Genomic DNA, 24,635 nt, shown 5'->3' on the forward strand with positions numbered 1-24,635 from the left:
AACTTACTCATCTTGAACTGAATGGAACATATCAGAATCAAATCAAGAAACAAGTAATACTTATTTATTGATTTATTATTTACCCTGTTCACTTTACAAATAATAATTATTTACATATTTCAATTCATAATAATTAAACGAATTATCATTTAATGAAAGAAGAATCGAATGATTATTCGAAAGTAAATGAAAATGAATGAATTAAGTGTTCGAAATGTCCACCATTTTGTGAAATGCACTTAACGGTTCTGGAACCCATACTTCTTATACATTTGCTTATTTCGTCTTCTTGAATACCTTCCAATACATTCTCAATCTTCTCGCGAGAAATCACTATTGTTGGATTTGTCATTCATTCCGTTGAAACAAATTACAGAATCGAACTTTATTTTGATATCATTACGATATAAGTTTTGCAAGGCTTGGTATTCAAATTTAAAATTATTGTATTGGCGTCTCTTGACTATTTTATTAACAGCAGTTTTTGATAAATTGCATTGACTACAGACCCGACCCAAAGAATTTTGGATAAGGGTCAAAATCTCCTGGAAATCAACTTAGAATGACATTGTATGATATATCGTTGAATTCAGCGTTAAAAGTTATTTCGAAAAGTGTCATAAAATATACAGGTCCGTATTGAAAAAAATGAGGTTGAGGGTGTCCCAGAGAGCACGAAACGTTGGATACGAAATCTGATTACGTCAAATTGAGAACAATTTACTGTCGAAAAAAAAATTCCTGTAACATTTTTGGATGATATTCGAAATAAAGTGGGAAAAAAGGAAAAATCAAAATGACAGAATTTACTTTTCTTATGATATCTCAATAACCGGCCCTGTTAATCTCGATTTGTTTGAACTGCTTGATAATGCATGCAACTTTTTCTCCATTTGACCGACCTTCTAACTCTTATGGTTTAAAAGTTACCAATACAATCCCATTGAAAAAGTGGCCACCCTGTATATAATTCATTGCGAAATTTCTATAAAATTTCTGAGAAATAACTCATTACTTTCATCGTATAATTTTAACATTTGGTCACTTTTTGAAAATATCCCCTGCTCAAATCCAGACCAATACACATAATACATACAAAAATATGTATGTTGTGAGTATCCAGATATACTCAATAACTTGGTTGATTTCAAATATACAATGTCCCGTTTGATGTCGGTCTAACGTACTACTAGTTATGCTTAAATTTCATGTTATGAGCAACAACAGAATGTTTATGGTCACTAAAACTACCTTATCTTGGTAACCACAAATAGAGTTAAAATATATTAACTTGTTTGATATAAATGTCAGTCCAACATGCATAATCATGCTCAAAGAATTCAGCACAACGTCAGGATTTAGACGATGCCTTGTTAATTCTTATGTGAATTGAGTGAACAGAAGAGTGAAATAATTGCAACATTAATTATTTCCATACTTTTCGCTATTTTGAAATGTAAAATACATTCAATAGGAATTTATACTCATTCTGCTCATCTTGCCATTGATAAATATTATCAGCAAAAAAGAACTCGATTCAAATACTTGATTAATTCGATTTTCTTGATATCTACAAATAATTGTATTTGGAGAACATAATGAATTTTGAAATATCTCAAATATATGATATAACGCAATAAGATTATCTCTTTTAATAATAATATTTTATATGCTTTTCATTTTTTGAATTTTGGAAATTTATTGTGCTTACGTATTGTAAAAAACTACATTTTGATATCCATATTTCTAATATTTATTCATTTTTATCGATACCTATGCATTTCGAATTTGAAAACTGTTGAGATTAATGGTCAAATTATAGCTTTATGAATGCCGTCGAATCGCTGTTGCACCAGTTGGATGAATTGTGCAAGGTTCCCAACTTAAAAAAATTTCAAAAGAATTGGAAAAATCCCACTAAGGGTTCCGTAACGTAAATATAACCCCTCCATTAATTTGGAAACTAGAGATTCGATCGAAATGAACATTTGTGTTTGGATGTGTAATAACAATGCTTGCATTTGAAATTTGAGTTTAAAAAACATTGTTAAAAGGTTCCAGCCTTCTCACTGCATATAGAGAATTCTTATATCAAAAATTCCTTTATAGAAAACAGCATAATAATACACAATTAATAAAAAACTAAAAAGTTTTAGTAAACGAAATTAATTACCGTCGATTAAAATCTAGCAATAATATTTTTCAAGCAAATTTTCACCATTAAGTTCAAATTATGAATTGAAGAAGCAATACTAATTATACATCATGTGAAATGAATAGATAATATTCTTTTAGTTTTAAAGTCCTATTCTACAGTTTTCAAAAGTATGAAATTTCATAGGAGGTCATTTTTTTTTTCATCTTAAAGATTTTGAAGGTTTGTCATTGAAAATATTGAAACTAGGTATACAGGTATGTGTATCATTGTATGATTATGTATGATTTCACAAGTGAACTTGCATATTTTATGTTATTCAAACTTGAAAATTGAGAAATTTCCAACTACTTGTTAGATGAATTATCTTTTTATCGAATCACCCCAAGTAAATTCACTCGATTTCGATATCAAGTTCAAGTATAAGCGTCGAGAATTTCGGCGATGTCTCTGCAGGTGAAAGGCTGGGGATTCAAAGAGGGCGGGGATTTTAGTGTTTCGTTATAGCGCCTACCACCATATGGGATTCAGTATATATAGATTGGCTGATGCAGGGAACTATCACAACCGATACATACTTCGATCATGGCATTCAAAGTAAGTTAGCCGTTGTTGACATATCCAATATGGACCTAGAGTCTGAATTGACGTTGTCGAAATTGTTGAAATATAATTATTTTTTAATTTAAGATGAGATGAAATTTCTGCACTAATTATAAAAGCAAACAACCAATATTAATCGAATAACTAAAGACGTTTTTTCAAGAAATGAGATATTTTGATAACATAATCATATTTATTTCAGTTTGTTACCTTCGCTGCTCTTCTGGCGGTAGCCCGTGCTGGTGTACCTCTGGGATATGCTGCTGCTCCAGCTGTGTCCTACTCCAGCATCTCAGCTCCAGTAGCCCACTACGCAACTCCAGTTGTCTCGAAAGTTGCCACTTATGCCGCTCCATCTGTATCTTATTCCAGTATCTCAGCTCCAGTAGCTCATTACGCAAGCCCAGCTATTGCCAAAGTAGCCACTTACTCTGCTCCAGTTGCCCACACCTACTCTTATGCTCCATCTGTCCAAACCTACTCAGCTCCAGTTGCCCACACCTACTCTTATGCCCCATCTGTCCAGTCTTACGCAGCTCCTGTTTCTTATGCTGCCGCCCCAGCTATCACAAAATACGCTGCTCCTCTTGCCTACGCCACCCCAGTTGCCAAAACAATTGTTGCCGAACCAGAAGCACCAGCTCACTACGATTTTGGATACTCCGTCAATGACCCCCATACCGGAGACAGCAAATCCCAACAAGAATCTCGCCGTGGTGATGTTGTCCAAGGAAGCTACTCCCTCATCGAATCCGATGGAACCAAACGTACCGTAGAATACACCGCTGATGCCCACAATGGTTTCAACGCTGTTGTACACAAAGAACCAGCAGCCGTAGCTGTCAAAGCCGCTGTACCAGTTGTAGCCAAATATGCCGCCCCAGCTATCTCCTATGCTGCCCCAGTTGCCAAAGTAGCTTATGCTGCTGCACCAGCTATCTCCTACGCTGCTCCAGTTGCCAAAGTGTCTTATGCTGCACCAGCTTACTCTTACGCTGCTCCAGTTGCCAAAGTAGCTTATGCTGCTGCACCAGCTATCTCCTACGCTGCCCCAGTTGCCAAAGTATCTTATGCTGCACCAGCTTACTCTTACGCTGCCCCAGTTGCCAAAGTAGCTTATGCTTCATCACCACTTATCACCAAAACTTACGCTCCAACCATCTCTTATGCTGCTGCTCCAGCATACTATCACTAAGTCACTAAGTCATTACCGATTATAGAGATGTTTTAATTCTCTTCTCATTTCTATTCTTATGTATATATCTATAGAAAATTAATTTATTTTCAGGATATTCCTGATATTTTCTCTGAAGTGAATAAATTTTCGAAAATAAAACATTGTATTTATTTTACCTCATTCTGCCAGAAATATTTTCAGTTGATACAAAGTAGTAGGTATCATTTTTTATTTCTGAGCGATCGTTGATAGAACAGATGACGAGTCCGCCATCAAATTCATTTCAATAAACCAGATAAATAAATCAAAGCAATGACATCATAAAAAATAATCTCCGATAAAAACAGTTCTATCGTATTCATGGGCGCATAGGAGAAAATAATGATCCATCTCATAAAATTCACAGATTATCATTTCGCCTGAATTTAAAATGTAAAATCACTGAGTATATTGAATATTGAGAGAAAAATTGTGGCGAATGATAAATGAATAAGGTAAATGCTTCTAATAATGGCTGGGTTTTTCGAAATCCTTATAAATCAATTTTGGGATTATAAAGTGTCAATTTGTAGAACATTACGATCAAATAAACTGTTTCTATTCGAAAAAAAAATAGCACAAAAACAAGAAACCATTGACCAACCAATGACAAAAAATCCGAAATCTTGTCTATGGTCCATATTAGGAACTAGGTCCTTCCTTGAATAAGGTCCATAATTGAACTGCGAAATTGAAGGCGTTGTATTCTAGAAAAAAATATCTTTAGGAAGCAAAGGCTATAAACTGCTAATGAGTTCGTGGTTTCCGAATAATGAAACTTATACTAATCAGTATCGTAGCCCTTGTAAAGTCTTAGGAAATATATATGTAAAAGATATATCTAATCTATTTTCAATTTATAAATACAACAAAATAATCACAAGATGTTATTAATCAGTCTTACTTCGTTAATCATGGTCTTATTAGGATTTTATTAGGTCCTTAAACATGGACCACATTAAGTATTTGTAAATAACAAACATTAAAAATGCTACAGAAAGATTAAAAGATGAATATAGATTTATACATTTGAATAAGATTTAGAATGGCAGATTTTCATCTTTGTGAGTGTTCAAAGTTCGCCTTGGTATATTGTAGTTTATGGAATGAACTTTATTCAATAAAAAAATTCATGAATCATGACATTAATGTTTGAAAATGATTTCAGCCACAAGTATCAGATAATGTCTTTTTCTAAACGCCGAACCCTTGACAAGGTCTGGCCTTTATTTCGAGACAACAATGTGGAAATTGTTTGGTAGATATGTCCGAGAAAAATATCGAGATAAAAAATTTTGATAACCTAACTGTCAATCCACGTTCAGGTGGTATTTCTAAATTTACTATTACTCACATGTACAATTTTGCTTCCGCCGTTATGCAATACTATTTTACTGATCTATTGGAAGTATCATTAATTTAAGGTAACTTTATGAAAATATAGGATACAAATATATTATAAATATAAGATTATAATGAAGGATTAGATTAATTAATTATCGTACCGAATTTGCAAGCAAACATTTCCAATTTTTCCTCGGTATTTTTGAATTGTTCATAAAATAAATTTCCTTCAAGTACCCGGTATTAGTTTCAACCCAATAATTCGTTCAGAAGGTTGCAAGGGAATTCCAACTGGTCGAAACTACTATATTAGAACACACCCAAGACGAACCAATAATTCTCGAAGCCAAGGTTGAAATTTAAATGGTTGAGACACCATGTGTAATCCGCTTCACGTTTTTGCGTAGTCTCATGATTTATGAAATATTTAATTCGAAAATGCATAAAAATGGATATAGGATCATTCTAGTCGCCTACTCAAGTAAATCAATGAAAAAGATTACAGATAAATTTTCTAAATTGATCCAGAATATCACGAGTAGTAATAATTCATTGATTTAAATTGAGAATAATTCAAGAATAATCTGTAGAATCGTTCACGTTTTCTTTTTGCATTCTTAAAATTCAAGAAAAACACCAAGTTAGCTTCATTAGATTCACCTTAGGCTACAAAAAAACTGTATACCTAAATATGTATTAAATATATCTGAAATACAGTGTGTCTACTTTTGTAAGATCCTAATATCTCGACCCCCAAACAAAATCAGAAAAAATTCAAGAGGAAGTAGGTGAACTTTGGTTAGGAAGGGGACATTTTTGACGGTTGATTCCAATCAATTCGTATCAACCCTGTGAGCGTAATGACAGCCACCCTTAAAATCTCAAATGGGAAGTCAGGTTGAATTGTGTGACACTTTATTTTGAAGGTAATTCGTTGGTTTTTTTTTTAACCTTTTTTGTTGATACCTACTTCTGAAAAATAAAAAAGAGTGGAATAGTTATATCAGTCAGAGTTGCAATGATACATGAAAATAATGAAAAATTTTTACCATACAGCATTTATTGTCTATTATTTTGTAGACAAAAATATAACCTATTTTTATGTGTTCCTATTTGGAAAAATTCAATTTGAAATTCTCGGCATGCTGTGCGTATTCTTAGGAAGTCAAAGCATTCTAACTGACCTCTTCATTTCCAGAGAAATATGGAATTATAGATTTACGTTTCTCATATTTTTGTTGCACTATTCCACCCATAAAAAATAATTAATTCCAGCTCATTATCCTGATAATCAACACATAATTTTACCAACTACCTTGTTAGTCACTCTAACCCACAAACCCTCCTATTGTTTAATTTTTACTACTTGTTTGCTAGGTGTGCAGTATTATGAATATATATGAGGCATTTTAATCATATGTTCTATTACCCCCGCATTATTGGCAACTGATCAGTAGTAGATCATCTTGAATAATTTCGAATGAAGAAGAACAGGACAGTGCAACATAACTCATTAGGATAAATCGATTGACCCATACCTATTTATTCTGTATGAATACTGAATAAATCAATTCTTTCAGGTCATTTGAAAAGTCCCCGGTCCGTATGTACAGTGCATCCCATTTTGGGTGAGACAGCCAAGTTTCTCGCTTGTTATTTAAGATAGAGTTTTGCGGTTTTCACGTTCCTGTCCTACTTTTTCGTGAAACTCAAGTTGGTCTAATCAGATTTTGCGTAACTGTTTTCGTTCAAGAGATACAGGGTGATTTTGGAAATTGATACTTTTCGGACCCCTGCTTTATCTCCGAAGTTATTAGAAATAATGCTGAGGTAAAAACTACGTCTGAATCAGAATTCTGCGTAGAATCCAGTGGCGTACTCAATATTTTTTTTCGGGGTATGGTTTTGAAGATTCAACACAAACCTATATTTTTTCTAATGGAACACCCTGTATATCATTACTTCGTTGAATTCGTAATTTTTTTCCCTTCAAAATGATGTATGAAACTATGTAGGTAGGATGTTCAGAAGTGTTGAAATAAATACTAAAACATTAAATAATGATGATTTTTTGTTAATGGGCAATGGATTTCCCATATAAAAGAAGAATCAATAATAATAACAATAATTCATAGCGATGACAGCTAGATCAGATCAGTTTTTTCCCTCCAATGCCTACTTGATAAAACAATGCTCCCAAATGCATAGTAGCCATAATAACAACTAGGATGTTTGTGTCATCAATGACCTACTACTTTTTAAAATCGAAAGTCATAATCCTCTTATTGAAACATAGGAAATTCATGTCCCATTTACAAAAAAATCATCATTATTTGATGTTTTAGTGTTTTTTTACCATTTCTGAACAACCTACCTACATAGTATCATACATGATTTTGAAGGGAAAAAAATAACGAATTCAACGAAGTAATGATATATAGGGTGTTCCATTAAAAAAAATATAGGTTTGTGTTGAATCTTCAAAACCATACCCCGAAAAAAAAAAATTGAGTACGCCACTGGATTCTACGCAGAATTCTGATTCAGACGTAGTTTTCACCTCAGCATTATTTCTAATAATTTCGGAGATAAAGGAGGGGTCCGAAAAGTATCAATTTCCAAAATCGCCCTGTATCTCTTGAACGGAAACAGTTACGCAAAATCTGATTAGATCAACTTGAGTTTCACTAAAAAGTAGGACAGGAACGTGAAAACCGCAAGGCTCTATCTTAAATAACAAGCGAGAAACCTGGCTGTCTCACCCAAAATGGGATGCACTGTACAGATGACGGTGCTAGTATTAAATCCATTTGATTTTTAGTTAGTACCAAACTTCAAACGTTACGTGTCAAAATTTGACAGAAGTCCGTCCATTAGTTTGTAAGATATTTCGTTATTTGAAAAAAATGAACAAAAAATTTCGTGTGCTGATAAAATATTGCTTTTTGAAGGAAACAACAGTTGAAGCGAAATAATGGCTTGATGAGGAGTTTCCGGGGTCTGCACCAGGAAAATCAACCATCATTGATGGGTATGCTAAGTTTAAACGTGGTGAAATGAGCACCGAAGACTGCGAACGCAGTGGACGCCCAAAAGAGTCACCGACGAAAAAATCAAAATAATTTTGAATGACCGTAAAGTGAAATTGATCGAGAGAGCAGACATTGTGAATATATCATCTGAACGTGTACATCATATCATTCACGAATATTTGTACATGTAAAAGCAGTGTGCAAAATGGGTGCCGCGCGAGCTCATAATTGATCAAAAGCAACAACGTGTTAATGATTTTGAACAGTGTTTGAAGCTGTTTTAGAACAAGAAGTGTGTAGAAGCTCACCTTTCGATGCTATTTCTGGATCGAAATTCGGAAAATTCAAACATGGTGTCGAAATGATAGAGAGATCTGTAAGAGGGACGTCTGCTCGAAAATGAACTTGAAGTTTTGAAAAAATTTTTCACGTTGATAATTATAATGGGAATGAATCATCTCAAATCAATTATGAAAAAAAACAATGTCCTACCCTCTTACCTTAATTCGTACTTAAGCTATGTCAATTGAAACTTTCTTGAATAGGTTCATACTGTACCTGTTTCAATGAATAACGATAAACTTTCTGAGGATACCACAATTCATTCAATTTTCAAAATGCGTTTCAAAGATGAAACCTCGTAAATTTAGTAATAGGATCGATTGTTGAGCCTCTGATGAGTGCTGATTCTTCATATCGAAATTATTCAACACCAAACAAACGAGCACGGCGACGACTGAGGAAAGAAATGTTTCCCAGAAATAAGATCGAATGAAGGACTAACCCATTAAAAGAGAAAAGTAGTAATACAGAGGAGTAAACAGGACGGGATTTAGAAAACACTCACACATTTAATGTCATTGAACTATGAATATACCGGAATAATTATTGAAGTCGAACAGGAATTAAAAAATGAACCTTGAGTGATTCAAATTGCTATCTTGTTAACTAGTGGGCCACACCTTCCTTTAATCGAAAGGGTAGATTCCTATATAAAGAGCGGAAAACAAACATCTACATCACAGTTTAACTAACTGAGTATCACAATCGAAATGGCATTCAAAGTAAGTACATTTTCGAATAAGCGATAAACATTGTGCAGTACATCCTATTCAAGAACACTTAAAATACTTCTTACGAATATATTTTCACTAATTCGATAAAATTTTCATCCACTCACTAGTTACTACAATGCTTTCTAGAAAATGCAATAGACGGAATTTTGTACTAATCGTTAATTTGAATTGAATAATTTCACGACACATACCTGAATCACGAAATTTATTATTCACCTAAAAAAATCAGAAAACAATATACTTTTTATGTTATATAAGACTTATACCAATGCTATATTATTTTTCAGTTCGTCGCCTTCGCCGCTCTCTTGGCTGTAGCTCGTGGAAGCGCCATCCATGGTGCTGGAATCGTCGCAGAGACCTATGCCGCTCCACTCGCTTTTGCCCCAGTAGCCAAAACTGTCATTGCTGAAGCTGAATCCCCAGCCCACTATGACTTTGGATACTCAGTGAGCGACCCCTACACCGGTGACCACAAATCTCAAGTGGAATCTCGTCGTGGTGATGCTGTCCAAGGTAGCTACTCTCTCGTAGATTCTGATGGAACCAAACGTACTGTAGACTACGCTGCCGATGCTGTTAATGGATTCAACGCTGTTGTACGCAAAGAACCCCTTGCTCATGTTGCTCACGTTGCCGCCGTTGAAACCGTTGCTGCTCCTGCTGTTGTTGCCGCCAGAACCATCGCTGCCCCTGCCGTAGTTGCCCACCATACTCCAGCTCTTGTTGCCACCAGAACCATTGCTGCCCCAGCTGCTGTATCAAGCTCTTACCAATCCAAAACCATCACCCACAACGCTCCAGTTGTAGCTCACTCCTACGCTGCCCCAGCACTCTATGCTGCTCCAGCTGTAGTTGCTCACCAAGCCCCTGCTGTTGTTGCTGCTAGGACTGTTGTTGCCCCAGCTGCCGTATCTTCCTCATACTCATCCAAAACCGTAACTCACAGTGCTCCAGTAGTAGCTCAAACCTACGCTGCCCCATCTGTTGTTGCTCACACCTATGCCGCTCCATCAGTTGTTGCCCACTCCTACGCCGCCCCATCAGTTGTTGCCCACTCTTACGCCGCCCCATCTCTCGTAGCTCAATCCTACGCTGCTCCATCTGTTGTTGCCCACTCTTACTCTGTTCCATCAGTGGTTGCCCGCTCTTATGCTGCCCCCGCTGTTGTAGCTAGATACGCTGCCCCAGCCTACAATGCCTGGTAAATGATAACGGAATTTTCTATTTGAGTGAACGAATGCCTTGACTGTATATATTGTTTTTAAGTTGTAATTAAAAACAAAAAAAATTATAGCTGGAATTTTTTTTCACCTAATTTCTTTGAATCTGAAAGATCCTTCGACGAAATATTTTTCGTTGATGTAGTAATTTTGTTTCGTCATATACTATATCAAATTCTCACATATAACTCTCCGGTTAATACTCGGTACCATGTCATATCGAATGTAAATTTTCATTTATACTAAACCCATCTGCTGTAAATAACGTTTTGGAATTGAAAAAAATATCATTGAGTTTACATGAAAATTTTACAGGCATGAATTCTTTGAGTTTTTCAATATTTATGAAAAATATTATTGTTTTTTGGACACTTGTTCAGAGAGAACCTCAGTCTCTACCTGTCATTTCACACAAGTGTCCCCTATATATTCAAATTTTAAGCCAAGATTGATCTTCAAGGGTTTGGTTCGAATTAAATTTCGTGGAAAGCTTTACCAAAACTATTGGAAGAAAAATTACAGGCTGATGACATTATTAAAACCAAAGGAAATTCAAAAAAATGTCGAAAAATATACTCAATCCAAAAAACGGGATATTTCCATGATTACAGGTCCTATCAGGTTGAGATTGGGTCAGTATGTTATATATTTTGATATTCGTTCGAAATTCCGTGCTGAACTATTACCCAATATTCACGTGACCACAGAACCGCTAGAGTTTATATTTAAGGTGATCATATGAAATAACTATTTTCAGCTTTCCGCCAAATATCGAGCTGATCCCTTCAACAGCACCAAAGAAAAATTACAGAAAAAATACACCGTATCGTAAATCTATTCCAATGTAATTACACAAAGATAGCAAATATTCAAATTTCATACATTTTCCGGAAATAAATTTGTTTCGAACAACATAAGTGTGTAGTTACTCTGCCTGCCCTAGAGGTGGCGTTATCACACCTCTCCACGATGGTGTGAGAGGGTGTCCAAGGCAGAGATCACTGGATTTCCTAACTAAAGAGTCCACCAGCGATTTTAGGACGAAACACCTTAATCCCTTGGGAGAGGGCGAACGTACACAAACTTGGCTCGAGAACAACTCGCCAACACTGGAATCTGTTACATGAAATATAAGTATTAAAGTAAGAAAACTCACTTTAGATTCTGATTATTAGGTGAATTATATTATATAATAATAATATAATTCTTTATCGTCTGAAGACGAATTATAGCCTAATTCATCTTCCTCATTTGCTCATATTGGATTTTATCATTAATAATATAATTCTTTATCGTCTGAAGACGAATTATAGCCTAATTCATCTTCCTCATTTGCTCATATTGGATTTTATCATTGAGGAATATTTCTGTGACAAACTATGGACCTTGCTGATTCTAACGGCAACTCTATATTATAAGGCAATTTTCGAGGCAATATATTTTTCAAACCTCCAAAATCTAGGTTTGTTCGGAGAACAGGGAAGGGAAAAATTGAAATTTTGAAATATTCTCGATTGCATCAGTCCCCATTTTTAGTTGAATGTACAGGGTGGGCAAATTTCGATGTTTTAGCACTACAACTTTTAAACCAGGGGAGATAAACAAAATCTGATACCTACTTCTCCGTCTCTTTTCCTGAGAAACTAAAAAGGGTAGTATTAATTTTTGGCCACCTTCTTTTGTTTTCGAGTTATAAGCAAAAATTGGAAAAATGGCGATATCGAAAAACATCTATATCTCCGCTAATACTGATGATAGAGCTCTGAAATTAAAATTTTATACAGGCACTTTGTTACGGGAAATCCAGTGGCGTGCTCGTCTTTTCAAAAGAGTTTTTAATTACGAAGCTATGACTCAAAGTTATGTTTTTTTCAAATGGGAACACTAGATTTCTGCGCTATTTTTTGAAAGCTTAATTTTTCCTGATTTCAAAAATATATAACATCATATGGTTCGTATCAATATGAATAATAGAAAATGGTCAAAAACCTTTTTTTACCTAAGATTCTCATTATTTCTATGGTTTCAACTGTTGACGAGCACAGAAAAATTGAGCTTCCTATAACAAGAGTAGTGTCCTTCCATCAATCTGATTATTTCTATGCTTTTTACTGATTTATACAAAATTCGAATCTAGGTAAGTATAGTTTATAACTTTTTTATCTAAAAATAGATTCGGAAATAACGAAAAGATCCACAGGATCGATTGTTTCAATCGAAAGAGTTGTAATGAGATGGATGCATCAGAAGATTATTTTCATAGGTCTTCAGAATGAATACGCACAAGGATAGTTCATTCAAAGTCACTTCAACTATTCCATAAAAACTCTTGGCCATAGATGTCCCTTTGAAGTGGATACCGCGATCTGCAAAATACCGGGGTTTATCTAAAAGTATTGTTAGGCAATAAATTCACTGGGCCCAAAGAAATTTCTGGAAACTTGGACAAACCTTGTATAATTGAAATATTCATCTTCCTCCAAGTGACTTTGGATATACTTTACCAATCCATTTCAAATAGCACATGAAACAATTCATATATGATTGAACAATTTAATTACGAAGGGAATTAGTAAAAATCATAGAAAAAATCAGATTAACGGAAGGAATCTTCTCTTGTTATAGGAAGCTAAATTTTTCTGTGCTCGTCAACAGTTGAAACCATACAAATAATGGGAATCTTAGGTAAAAAAAGGTTTTTGACCATTTTCTATTATTTATATTGATACGAACCATATGATGTTATATATATTTGAAATCAGGAAAAATTAAGCTTTCAAAAAATAGCACAGAAACATAACTTTGGGTCATAGCTTCGTGATTAAAAACTCTTTTGAAAAGACGAGCACGCCACTGGATTCCACGTAAAAAAGTGCTTGTATAATGTTTTAATTTCAGAGCTCTATCATCAGTATTAGCGGAGATATAGATGTTTTTCGATATCGCCATTTTTCCAATTTTCGCTTATAACTCGAAAACAAAAGAAGGTGCTCAAAAATAAATACTACCCTTGTTAGTTTCTCAGAAAAAGAGACCGAGAAGTGGGTATCAGATTTTGTCTACCTCCTCTGGTTTAAAAGTTGTAGTGCTAAAACATCGAACAGTGTTCAATCATATATGCATTGTTTCATGTACTATTTGAAATGGATTGGTACTTGTGCGTATTCATTCTGAATTGGGGTCCTTGAGAATTTTCATTTTGTTTTTGAGATTCATTCTGTGAGCATCGATTCAAGATTAATAATGTAGAAGGTGCCCCACCTTCTACATTATTAATCTTGAAGGTGTCAGAAACTCGAGATTCTCACTTAAGTATTAGGGTCAGAATACATACAGTTCAATCTCAGCATTATTTCTAATAACTTCGGAGATAAAGAAGGGGTCCGAAAAGTATCAGTTTCTAAAATCACCCTGTATCTCTTGAATGGAAACAGTTACGCAAAATCTGATCAGACCAACTTGAGTTTCACGAAAAAGTAGGACAGGAACGTGAAAACCGCAAGGCTCTATCTCAAATAACAAGCGAGAAACCTGGCTGTCTCACCCAAAATGGGATGCACTGTACATTAATTTTTCCAGAAACAAATAAACGTTTAGAAAGTATATTGAATATTCTATCAAATTAGCATATTGGCAATACTGGCACACTTTGTATTCGCATTTTATGTAGAATTAAATATGGAATATACTTCATATTCAGTTCAGTATGTATTCTGACCCTAATACTTAAGTGAGATTCTCGAGTTTCTGACACCTTCAAGATTAATAATGTAGAAGGTGGGGCACCTTCTACATTATTAATCTTGAATCGATGCTCACAGAATGAATCTCAAAAATAAAATGAAAATTCTCAAGGACCCCAATTTCTTTTTTCGAAATAATAAAACATCAGAAATCAGATCGTACAAATCTTACTTCGTCTCAACTTAGAAGACCTTTCAAAAAAATTACTATTTCAAATACATATTTCACTCTATGTTTCTCTTCCCTTCTCGAGTTGGAGTTAAAAATGAGAATTACAGATTCCTCGCATTAATTCAAGAAAAAAAAGTTTCATAAACATGTAAACACTTTATTTTCAGGACACAGGAGGTTGAAGTTGTTTTCTCCCTTGAACAAGATATTCAACTTAAATTAGGTATAAATATTCCACTTCAATGTTTCATCATCATGGAAGAATACTGTTTGCTTCTTTCCTCAGTTTTTTTTTTTTGAGGACCATTGGTAGTTTAGAAAAATATAAAAAGAAACTTTTTTCCGGTTCTACACTTTTTGGTGTCTTGTAGTTTCTTCGAGAAAAAAGTTGAGATAATCCTCAGAAAAATCCAAATAATTTCAAAGATCCAGTTAGTAAGCTGTGATGAATAAATTGATTATAAGTTTTACCCAACCTTTAGAGAAAATTGATAAAGATAAAAAAGATAATCATCTCAAAAAAGTAGGGCTACTAAAAGAACACCCTGAATCTCGAAAACAAAGCGTTTATAGAACTTTTTTCAAGTGATCTCTCGTCGAAAAACCCAAATTCTTGGAAACGGATGACATTTTTGAAAAACCGAAAGCGGGACGCTTTTCGACAAATCTGCGACTCAAAATCTGCTTGGAAAAATATAGGACGTCCCATAAACACCAACTCCTCTTCATATCTCCAAGATGGTAATTAATTCCTATGATCTGTTTTAAGTATCACATAAATCATAAAAATTTCTAAAAAAAAAAAGAATTTTCCGAAAATTTTCAACAGAAAACAAGATATAGCGATATATTCAAAACAGTCTTTTTTTTGAGAATTGAAATCACATAATCAGATATCTGAATTTTTAAAAATTAATGAAATTTTACGCAGAAATATTTATAATTAGAGATTAAACGCATCTGCATTCAAGTGTGAATTCTATAAGGAAGACTGTGGTTGAAATTTTCGTTCTTACTCTGTGAAACTCATTGGTTTCTAGGATTTCAGAAATGTACCCATCGTTGGGGATGTACCCCAAATATGAAATATTTTTTCTTCTCATTTTTGAAAGTAATAACGGTGAGTATAATATCCTTTCTGTTCCAATTTTCAATTGCTATTCTAACAAATCAGAATAATATCCCAAAATGAAATTCTTATCGGAAAAATCATCGTAAAATGCAAGTCAGTTTTTATAAAAATTTTTCTGAAAAACATATACAACAAGTGATAATCAAAACATTCAAGGTAGAAATATTGTCATTTCATTTGATAATATAGAATTCGGACCTATATTCATTGAGCTTTGGCAAAAACTGTTTTTTAATTCAATAAAATGCTATATATTGGGAAAAAAATATTGAATCAAAAAATGTTCCTGTACGATATATGATGAATAATGAGTTTTTATAAATAATTCCTATTAACGTGTGATAATATCGACAACTGGGTGAAATTAATCTCTCAAAACCGGAATTGTCTTTTACTTGCTACGAAAATTGATAGGGGACCTTGGAAGACATTGAACTATTATTAGTAAAAACTTGAGGACCACACCTACCTTTTTGCAAATTCGAATGAGTATATAAACCTGTGGACACCGATATTTCGACATCACAGATCGACCCTCATTCAGTGTTATAATCAAGATGGCATTCAAAGTAAGTAAAATTAAAAGATTCTCAATATGATATGAATAAATATTTTCAATAATTTACTGGAAATTTATGCCAATGAAAGAATAATTCGTAACTATTCATATAAAAAAAATATATTTCTCTATCGAGAAATCCAGCAAATTATGTTCAATTATTGTTAGTTATTTAAGGTTATCTTCTCATAAAAATAAACTGCAGTAGGAACAGAGAAGAATGATTATCTTTTTTTTCAGTTCATCGCCTTCGCCGCTTTCTTGGCTGTAGCTCGTGGAAGCGCCATCCATGGTGCTGGAATCGTCGCAGAGACCTATGCCGCTCCACTCGCTTTTGCCCCAGTAGCCAAAACTGTCATTGCTGAAGCTGAATCCCCAGCCCACTATGACTTTGGATACTCAGTGAGCGACCCCTACACCGGTGACCACAAATCTCAAGTAGAATCTCGTCGTGGTGATGCTGTCCAAGGTAGCTACTCTCTCGTAGATTCTGATGGAACCAAACGTACTGTAGACTACGCTGCCGACGCCGTTAATGGATTCAACGCTGTTGTTCGCAAAGAACCTCTAGCTCATGTTGCTCATGTTGCCGCCGTTGAAACTGTTGCTGCTCCTGCTGTTGTCGCCACCAGAACCATCGCTGCCCCTGCCGTAGTTGCCCACCATACTCCAGCTGTTGTTGCCACCAGAACCATTGCTGCTCCAGCTGCTGTATCAAGCTCTTACGAATCCAAAACCATCACTCACAACGCTCCAGTTGTAGCTCAAACCTACGCTGCCCCAGCACTCTATGCTGCTCCAGCTGTAGTTGCCCACCAAGCTCCCGCTGTTGTTGCTGCTAGGACTGTTGTTGCCCCAGCTGCCGTATCTTCCTCATACGAATCCAAAACCGTTGCTCACAGTGCTCCCGTAGTAGCTCAAACCTACGCTGCTCCATCTATTGTTGCCCATTCTTACTCTGTTCCTTCTGTGGTCTCTCATCAAGTCCCCGCAGTTGTTGCTGCTAGAAATGTTGTAGTTCCAGCTGCCGTATCTTCCTCTTCATCTTCTTCATATGAATACAAAACCGTCACCCATAACGCTCCAGTAGTTGCTCATAGTTATGTTGCACCTTCTGTATATGCCCATTCATACGCAGCTCCATCTGTTGTAGCTAACGTATGGTAAAAGGTGATACATTTGATTGTTTTGATGAAAGAATGATTCCGACTGTAAATAAAATCTTTAAGTTATAATAAAATGAAAAACTTATATGGCTTTTTAGTAAAACATTATACTTTATGCAGGCAATATTCACTTCATAATCCTATTGAGGTACTGCACCAATTGAGGTAATGCACCACCAGTTAGAGGTATTGATAATTAGGAGACTGGAAACGATTTTTTCTTCTCCTGAAAACATTAACCAGAATTTGTATTTTTGCCAAACTAGAATATCATGATGGCACGAGGGATCGAAAATAAATGAATATGTATATAATAAGCACAGTTATACACACGTTTCATTAATTTTTAGAAACGTTTAAAGAGATTGTTCCTTCTGGGCTAAGCATATCATTTCAATTCCTTTATTTTAGTCGATGAACGAATTGCTCTGAAATTGAGAATATTTTCTAGTTATTCACATAACTTTTTTTAAATTTGGGTCCAAGTTATTAGAAACAATCAGTTTCATATTAATCAGTCGAAAACTTTCTGGTTGATTTCGGAAAAATTTGTCATACAAATTTCTGGCAATGAGAAGCTTATTCATATACAGGGTGGGCTTTTGAGAACGAAACAGACGAGATAACAAACGAAATTAGTTCATTTCGAAAAAATACTCTATTTTTGATCCGAGAAGGAGAATTTTTAAAATCAAATTCAAAACCATATCTCTGCAACCCTTAGTTTTAGAACACCAACCCCTAAATTTTGAAAAGGAAAAATGGGGTCAGTGATACCTCATTTGAAAGGTCTTTTTTATCCAAGTTCAGAACATAACTTTTTTTTTTAATTTAATACATTCCCCTCCGAGATATTCAAATGTGAATTTTGAAAAATGAAGAAATCATTTCAAGCCTTTTTGCCAAGGAATGAAAAATTTCAACCTAATTGTTGATGAAAGTAATAAACAGTAATTATTTTTTTGTCTAGTGTCGTTTACGATTATCATCGTAACCACATCATAAATTGGTGAAAATTTCTTTAATTCACACATTATGCTTAACGTAATGACCAATACCGTATTGGAATTGAAGAAATAATTACGAAAACACGTCATGAAAGTACGTTTAAGAACTAGCACAAAATTTCACCACTCAATTTTTTTTCTGGATTCATCTAAAGAAAAAAATCATCTCTACACAGCTAGTACCATTGTAGGAATTTGGTCGAAGAATTGAAGAAGAATGTTAAAAAATAAAGCCAATAATGCTACGAAAAATTCGAGCAGAATCTCTGCTTGTGGGCGAGGCAGGAGAACCCTTAACATTTAATTTACAATTATACAGTGTTCCTGCAATTATCTATGTTGTTTTTTCATCGAAGGTTCTAAAACATGTCTTTTTTTACCTTTTCAAAATTAAGAGGTAGGGGTTGTAACACTAAGGGCTAGATTGATATAGATGTGAGCCTGAAAAGTTGTTCCCCTCGAATCAAAAATCGACGTGTCCAATCATTTTTTCGAAATGACTTCATTTCATATCCGTATGTTACGTTTTCAAAAGCCCACCTTGTATGTTCCGTATGAATATAAAGGAATAATAGAACAAATAATTGTAACAAACTTTTTTGAGCGATAGTTCCTAAAACAGATATCATTTTGTTCTATGGTGTTTTCCGTAAAAATCCGAATGTCCCGTGAATGAGTTCATTTGAAATTTTATTTTCCTGTTAATTTCAAAACTGCGAGATAATTCTGTACTTGGATGTGAGATAACAGTTTCTAGCCTCATAATAAATTGCATGACTCTTATGCAATGTTTTTCGCGTTACCAGAACCAGAGAAAATTCAATAAGTAAATATATTTCAATGATAACAGATACCACCTTAGTTGAGATTTTGTGAGCTGATAAGTTCCAAGTTGAAAGCTTAATCCAAAAAATGAAAAAAATTCAAGCAATGACAATAGATGTACAAAGTTGAAATTTTGGATGTGGATGCAAATTATTGGTTTGATGATATATTCAAAGTTTCATGTTGGAAGCGACACTTAATCAAAAACTTCAAGCTGATGAACATGAAGAATAAAATCCTTACATTTCCTCAACAATAAATGTCATGTGATTCACCGCGATGGTCCATTAAACCTTTATAGAAGACTAATAATAATTCAGTGCTGAAAATTAACATGTTAGGGTTTGAGACAGTATTTCTCTCACTGAAATATTTTCGGATCTCTACAATTTTCTGTTATGTCATACCTTGGGTAGAAACTCAACGGTTTTTGAGTCAATGGGATTCCTATGAAAAAATTGGTAGCGATGAGGACCCTTTTACATTTTCGATTCTGCGATTACGTAGTATTATAAGAATGTTTGATTTGGACCAAAACTGTACAGGGAGTTTATCAGGTGATCATGAAATTGGACAACTCAAATTCATCAAAACTCAAGATTTTCAAATTATAATAAATACAATAATATACTGGTTGTGCCATCAGAAAGAAGGAAGTAGCAGTCTGTTTCCGGTATAACCGGAAGTTGTAGATATCTTTAAATATTTCAGGGAGAAAAATCTTTGTCCCAAACCCCAAGATGCAAGTTTTCAGCACAAAATTATGATTATTTTTCCATAAACGTCTTATATAGGCCATCGCGGTGAATCACCGCGAGTCACATCATCACAGGGCGTTAGTGAATAAGAGTGACAAACTTTACGAGGTGATTTTGCAAGAAAAAATAATGATAGTTCGCTATACTATTCATATAACTTTAGTACGAATATTCGTTTTTCGAAACACCAGGTGTTTTCCTTAAACACTGATTATTTATTTATTGCTCTGAAACTGGTCGTGATATTCGAATGAATTTGATGGGTTTCAAGAGGTAGTTATTGCGCATTTATTAACATGCTATTAAGAATTTTATGTTTATCATTTGCCCATATACGGATAACGATGTCTTTTTTCTTGGAGAAAAAAATTGTACGCCAATGATATATCAAATGCTAACAAAAATTGTTGAATATTTCGTTCAATTCGAGCCAAAAAATCTCACGCTTTTTTTTTTTTTTTATGCAAAAAAAATACATCTTAACGCGTATTTTTCACTTTTCTTATACATTATATTTTTATTTTATTATTTTTTTCATTTATTATTTCTATTCATTATACATTGTGACTTTTTGTCACAAATTGAACGAGGAATTCAAGATTTTTAGTTCGAAATATCTTTCGAATAATTGAAACTAGGTAATAACTAGCATTTTTTGAGAAAATCTTTATCACCCTGTATCTTGGAATACGAAGCATTTGCGAAGAAATGTTATATAGCAAACTTTCATAATTTTTTCAATGCAGATCAACGCTTGAAGTTTGGTGTAGCTATTCACTAACACCCTGTATAACTACCTAAATTCAATTCTGTCATTTCTAACGGAGTATAAATAAACGAGCGATTTAAAGCCTCTCGTGCCAAATGAAAGCTTTCTTCGATTTTTTTTTTGTGTATTTATTTTTTTGACCTATCCTACCTTGAATAAAGCATTATAATACAAATGATGAGTTTCGACTCACTAATGACGACTACGTAGTCAAATTCAAATTAAGTCATCCATCAACACGTTAAAATTTTCAGGGAAGTTCTCTCTCTCTTAATCTAACCCTCGTAAGGGTGTAGTGAGTCTTTGAACGAGCTGCTTCCAGGACTCCCTATCTTGGGCATGATCAGGGAAGTTATATTCTATGTTTTCGTGATAAAGGGTGTTTTTTGTAGTCCTACTTTTTTGTGATAGTTCATCGAGTTTCATGAATCATAGATAGAAATCGGGTAAATAAGCACCGAAACTAATTTAATTTTTTCATCTCTGGATTTTCATGATATTTTGATTTTCCTGAGGATTTCGAAGGAATTGTTTCAATTTTTTCTAGAAATCAGTAGCAGATACGACAAAACTTCAAGTAACCAAAAAGTTTGGTACTAGATCTTAGTTCATTTTTACATTTTTTCAAACAACCATTGGTCCACAAAAAAGATTTTCAGGAGAAAAAAGCGAATACTGTTCCAGAAATAATATCATATAGTATATTTGCAATTGAAATCTGCATATCGCGTGATGTAAACTTCAAATTGGAATATTTATGGCTATCAAGAAAAAGGCGTTTGCGGACCATTGTTTATAGAACTTTTTTCTTAAATTATCCGAAAAATCTCCCATTTTCATTTGCACTTTCAATTCAGGAACAACGTTTATATTATTCCATTTCTGTTAATATCAATTACTGGGAGAATTCTCTGAACGATAGGTTTATTCAACAAGCTAACCCTTCGGCCTTTTTAAAAAAAACTGCATATTGAACAACAAGTTTATTTCTACATATAAAAATGTATAATTTTCTTCATACAGTAAACATTTCCGATATGAACAATACTCATAGATTTCGCTGTTTTATTATGTTATTCGCAGTTATGAATAATATGAAGAGAATATCTTGTTTCTAATTTCGACTCGAATTGTACTGAACGCGTTTTACAATATCTATATTCGAATAACCCAAGTTATAGGGTAAGGTCGTACATTATCTATTTTCAGTAAAAAAAGTGGGTGTTGAATTTTTTTGGTTCATCATCTTTGTGACGTTGATGGAAATGTTGGTTTTCTTATCTCACAACAAAATCAGATTGTTTGATTTTGATCAACCGAACAGGAAGAAAACCAACCTTGTTCCTTGATAACCGAAAAACAACTATTCCTGTATCGAGAGAAACATTTTACTCTGCGAAATAAGATATTCAAGAAATTTTGTGCAGTTCTTTGTTGAATACCGGAATTGTTTTTCAAGGTAGTTTTCAAATCGGCGTAGGACCTTGGAGGACCTTGATCTCTCTAATTGGCAACTAGGGACCACGCCTTGTTCTTTAACAATTTGGTGAAGTATATAAACCAGGGTCCACATCCGAATATCATCACAGATCAACTTCGTCAGTGAAATCTACCGAAATGGCATTCAAAGTAAGTGAAACATTCATACAATGTGATATTCAAAACATTTGAAATAATCTTGTGAATAGTATAACATTCAACTCAGAAATTATTTAATTTTCATCTTATTTTTTATTCATTTATAAAATTATATGCATTTTTGTTTTCAGTTCGTCGCCTTCGCCGCTCTCTTGGCTGTAGCTCGTGGAAGCGCCATCCATGGTGCTGGACTCGTCGCAGAGACCTATGCCGCTCCACTCGCTTTTGCCCCAGTAGCCAAAACCGTCATTGCTGAAGCTGAATCCCCAGCCCACTATGACTTTGGATACTCAGTGAGCGACCCCTACACCGGTGACCACAAATCTCAAGTAGAATCTCGTCGTGGTGATGCTGTCCAAGGTAGCTACTCTCTCGTAGATTCTGATGGAACCAAACGTACTGTAGACTACGCTGCCGATGCCGTTAATGGATTCAACGCTGTTGTACGCAAAGAACCTCTTGCTCATGTTGCTCATGTTGCCGCCGTTGAAACCGTTGCTGCCCCAGCTGTTGTCGCCGCCAGAACCATCGCTGCCCCTGCCGTAGTTGCCCACCATACTCCAGCTCTTGTTGCCACCAGAACCATTGCTGCCCCAGCTGCCGTATCAAGCTCTTACCAATCCAAAACCATCACCCACAACGCTCCAGTTGTAGCTCACTCCTACGCTGCCCCAGCACTCTATGCTGCTCCAGCTGTAGTAGCTCACCAAGCCCCAGCTGTTGTTGCTGCTAGGACTGTTGTTGCCCCAGCTGCCGTATCTTCCTCATACTCATCCAAAACCGTAACTCACAGTGCTCCAGTAGTAGCTCAAACCTATGCTGCCCCATCTGTTGTTGCTCAAACCTATGCTGCCCCATCTGTTGTTGCTCAAACCTATGCTGCTCCATCAGTTGTTGCCCACTCCTACGCTGCTCCATCTCTCGTAGCCCACTCCTACGCTGCTCCATCTGTTGTCGCCCACTCTTACTCTGTTCCATCAGTGGTTGCCCGCTCATATGCTGCTCCCTCTGTTGTAGCCAGATACGCCGCCCCAGCCTACAATGTATGGTAAATGATAACGGAATTTTCTATTTGAGTGAACGAATGTCTTGACTGTATATATTGTTTTTAAGTTGTAATTAAAAACAAAACAAAAAATTATAATATTATGTTTTATTTGATCTAATACTAATCTCATGTATGAAATCATAGATAACAATATTTGAAAAGACTCTAGATATATCCAAGGTCTGTGTTGTCTGATGAAACTACAAGCACTTTGAGGTATGACAACTCATCATAAAACATATAGATGGCCAAAATATAATATAAAAATAAGTGAACTTTTTCAGTCATTACTAGATAATTGGTAGATAATAATTAACGCCACAGATTTTTGTTAATTTTGACATATTATAGCTGCCTGTCTCGGCTCCGCACATTCTGTCAGGCAACCCAAATTATGTACATCCTTCGAAATGTAAAATTCTATCCTATAATTGTTCACTCGGTCGGAGGAAAAAGGAAAGCCTTTTTTTCTCTGTTCGATTTTTTCGAAAATATTTTGTTGCATTAACCTCCTCATGACACTAATGAAGACAACAAAAAATTATTCAATTTGGTCCAGTCCTCTGAACGTGATGCCCTCGCATTATTATCCATAGATACTCTTCCATATATTCAGATGTACCACCAAGTTTAATTTATATTAGTTACATACAATTGTTACAATTATTCTTAATATTTTGACGCAAATGAAAATCACATAATTGAACCCCATAAAAAGTTTATTGAAATTCCAGATATTCTAAAGTTCAAGGAAATCACACGAAGTGGTTTCGGTGTTTCCGGAGATCACGAAGGTAACACCCACAAAATTGTTGAAAGTTGTTCGCTCGTTCAATAACACTCTAGTTTCGTTATATATTCATACACATGGGAGGTACCAGTAGAATGGAATGACATCAATAAATAGTTTTTTAGATCATCTGCATTCATCGAAGGACAAAAAACTCGTTGAATAGAATCGTTATTTCGACTCATTAACTTAACGGAGTGATTTTTTTGTGCACTGCTTCAGAATCAAATATGACAATTGAATTATCGAAAAGAAAAGTATTGGAAGACCCTCAAAAGTATTCAGGATTAAGGATTTTTATTTCATTGTTCAAGGTGTAAATCGCCTATAAGTCGAAAGACTTTAATGCATTGTTTTATAAATTAAAAAAAAATTGAGG

At 34.7% G+C, this 24,635-nt stretch overlaps 3 protein-coding genes across 4 annotated transcripts in view; all 3 read left to right on the forward strand.

The window, feature by feature from the left end:
* LOC123670803 (ice-structuring glycoprotein-like) overlaps nt 1-4,094 on the forward strand; it is a 41,022-nt gene extending 36,928 nt beyond the window's left edge. The window contains exon 5 of the mRNA XM_045604358.1: nt 3,739-4,094. Within this exon, the coding sequence (XP_045460314.1) occupies nt 3,739-3,953 (215 nt within the window). The 3' untranslated portion in view covers nt 3,954-4,094. The remainder of the gene's footprint in view (nt 1-3,738) is intronic.
* Nucleotides 4,095-9,282: 5,188 nt separating this feature from the next.
* LOC123670796 (cuticle protein-like) lies at nt 9,283-17,506 on the forward strand. Its single transcript, XM_045604350.1, has 3 exons — nt 9,283-9,414; nt 9,714-10,188; nt 16,863-17,506. Exons 1-3 carry the CDS (start codon nt 9,403-9,405, stop codon nt 17,420-17,422), a joined length of 1,047 nt encoding a protein of 348 aa, XP_045460306.1. The 5' UTR covers nt 9,283-9,402; the 3' UTR covers nt 17,423-17,506.
* On the forward strand, nt 16,195-23,562 carry LOC123670797 (cuticle protein-like). 2 transcript variants are annotated; one of them, XM_045604352.1, is made up of 2 exons: nt 16,195-16,265; nt 22,550-23,562. In XM_045604352.1, the coding sequence occupies exons 1-2, from the start codon at nt 16,254-16,256 to the stop codon at nt 23,468-23,470; spliced, it is 933 nt and encodes a 310-aa protein (XP_045460308.1). In that variant the 5' UTR covers nt 16,195-16,253; the 3' UTR covers nt 23,471-23,562. The 2 variants fall into 2 exon arrangements, with proteins under 2 accessions (XP_045460308.1, XP_045460307.1); XM_045604351.1 differs by lacking the exon at nt 16,195-16,265 and adding an exon at nt 22,274-22,409.
* Nucleotides 23,563-24,635: the final 1,073 nt, after the last annotated feature.

This window comes from Harmonia axyridis, chromosome 1, assembly GCF_914767665.1.
Source record: "Harmonia axyridis chromosome 1, icHarAxyr1.1, whole genome shotgun sequence".
Classification (NCBI taxonomy): Eukaryota; Metazoa; Arthropoda; class Insecta; order Coleoptera; family Coccinellidae; genus Harmonia; species Harmonia axyridis.

Bases quoted from the DNA above. Each gene is read 5' to 3' on its own strand.
- LOC123670796 (XM_045604350.1), top strand. The intron at 10,189-16,862 runs CAAGCTCTTACC...TTGAAACTGTTG, and splicing joins TGCTGCCCCAGCTGCTGTAT to CTGCTCCTGCTGTTGTCGCC.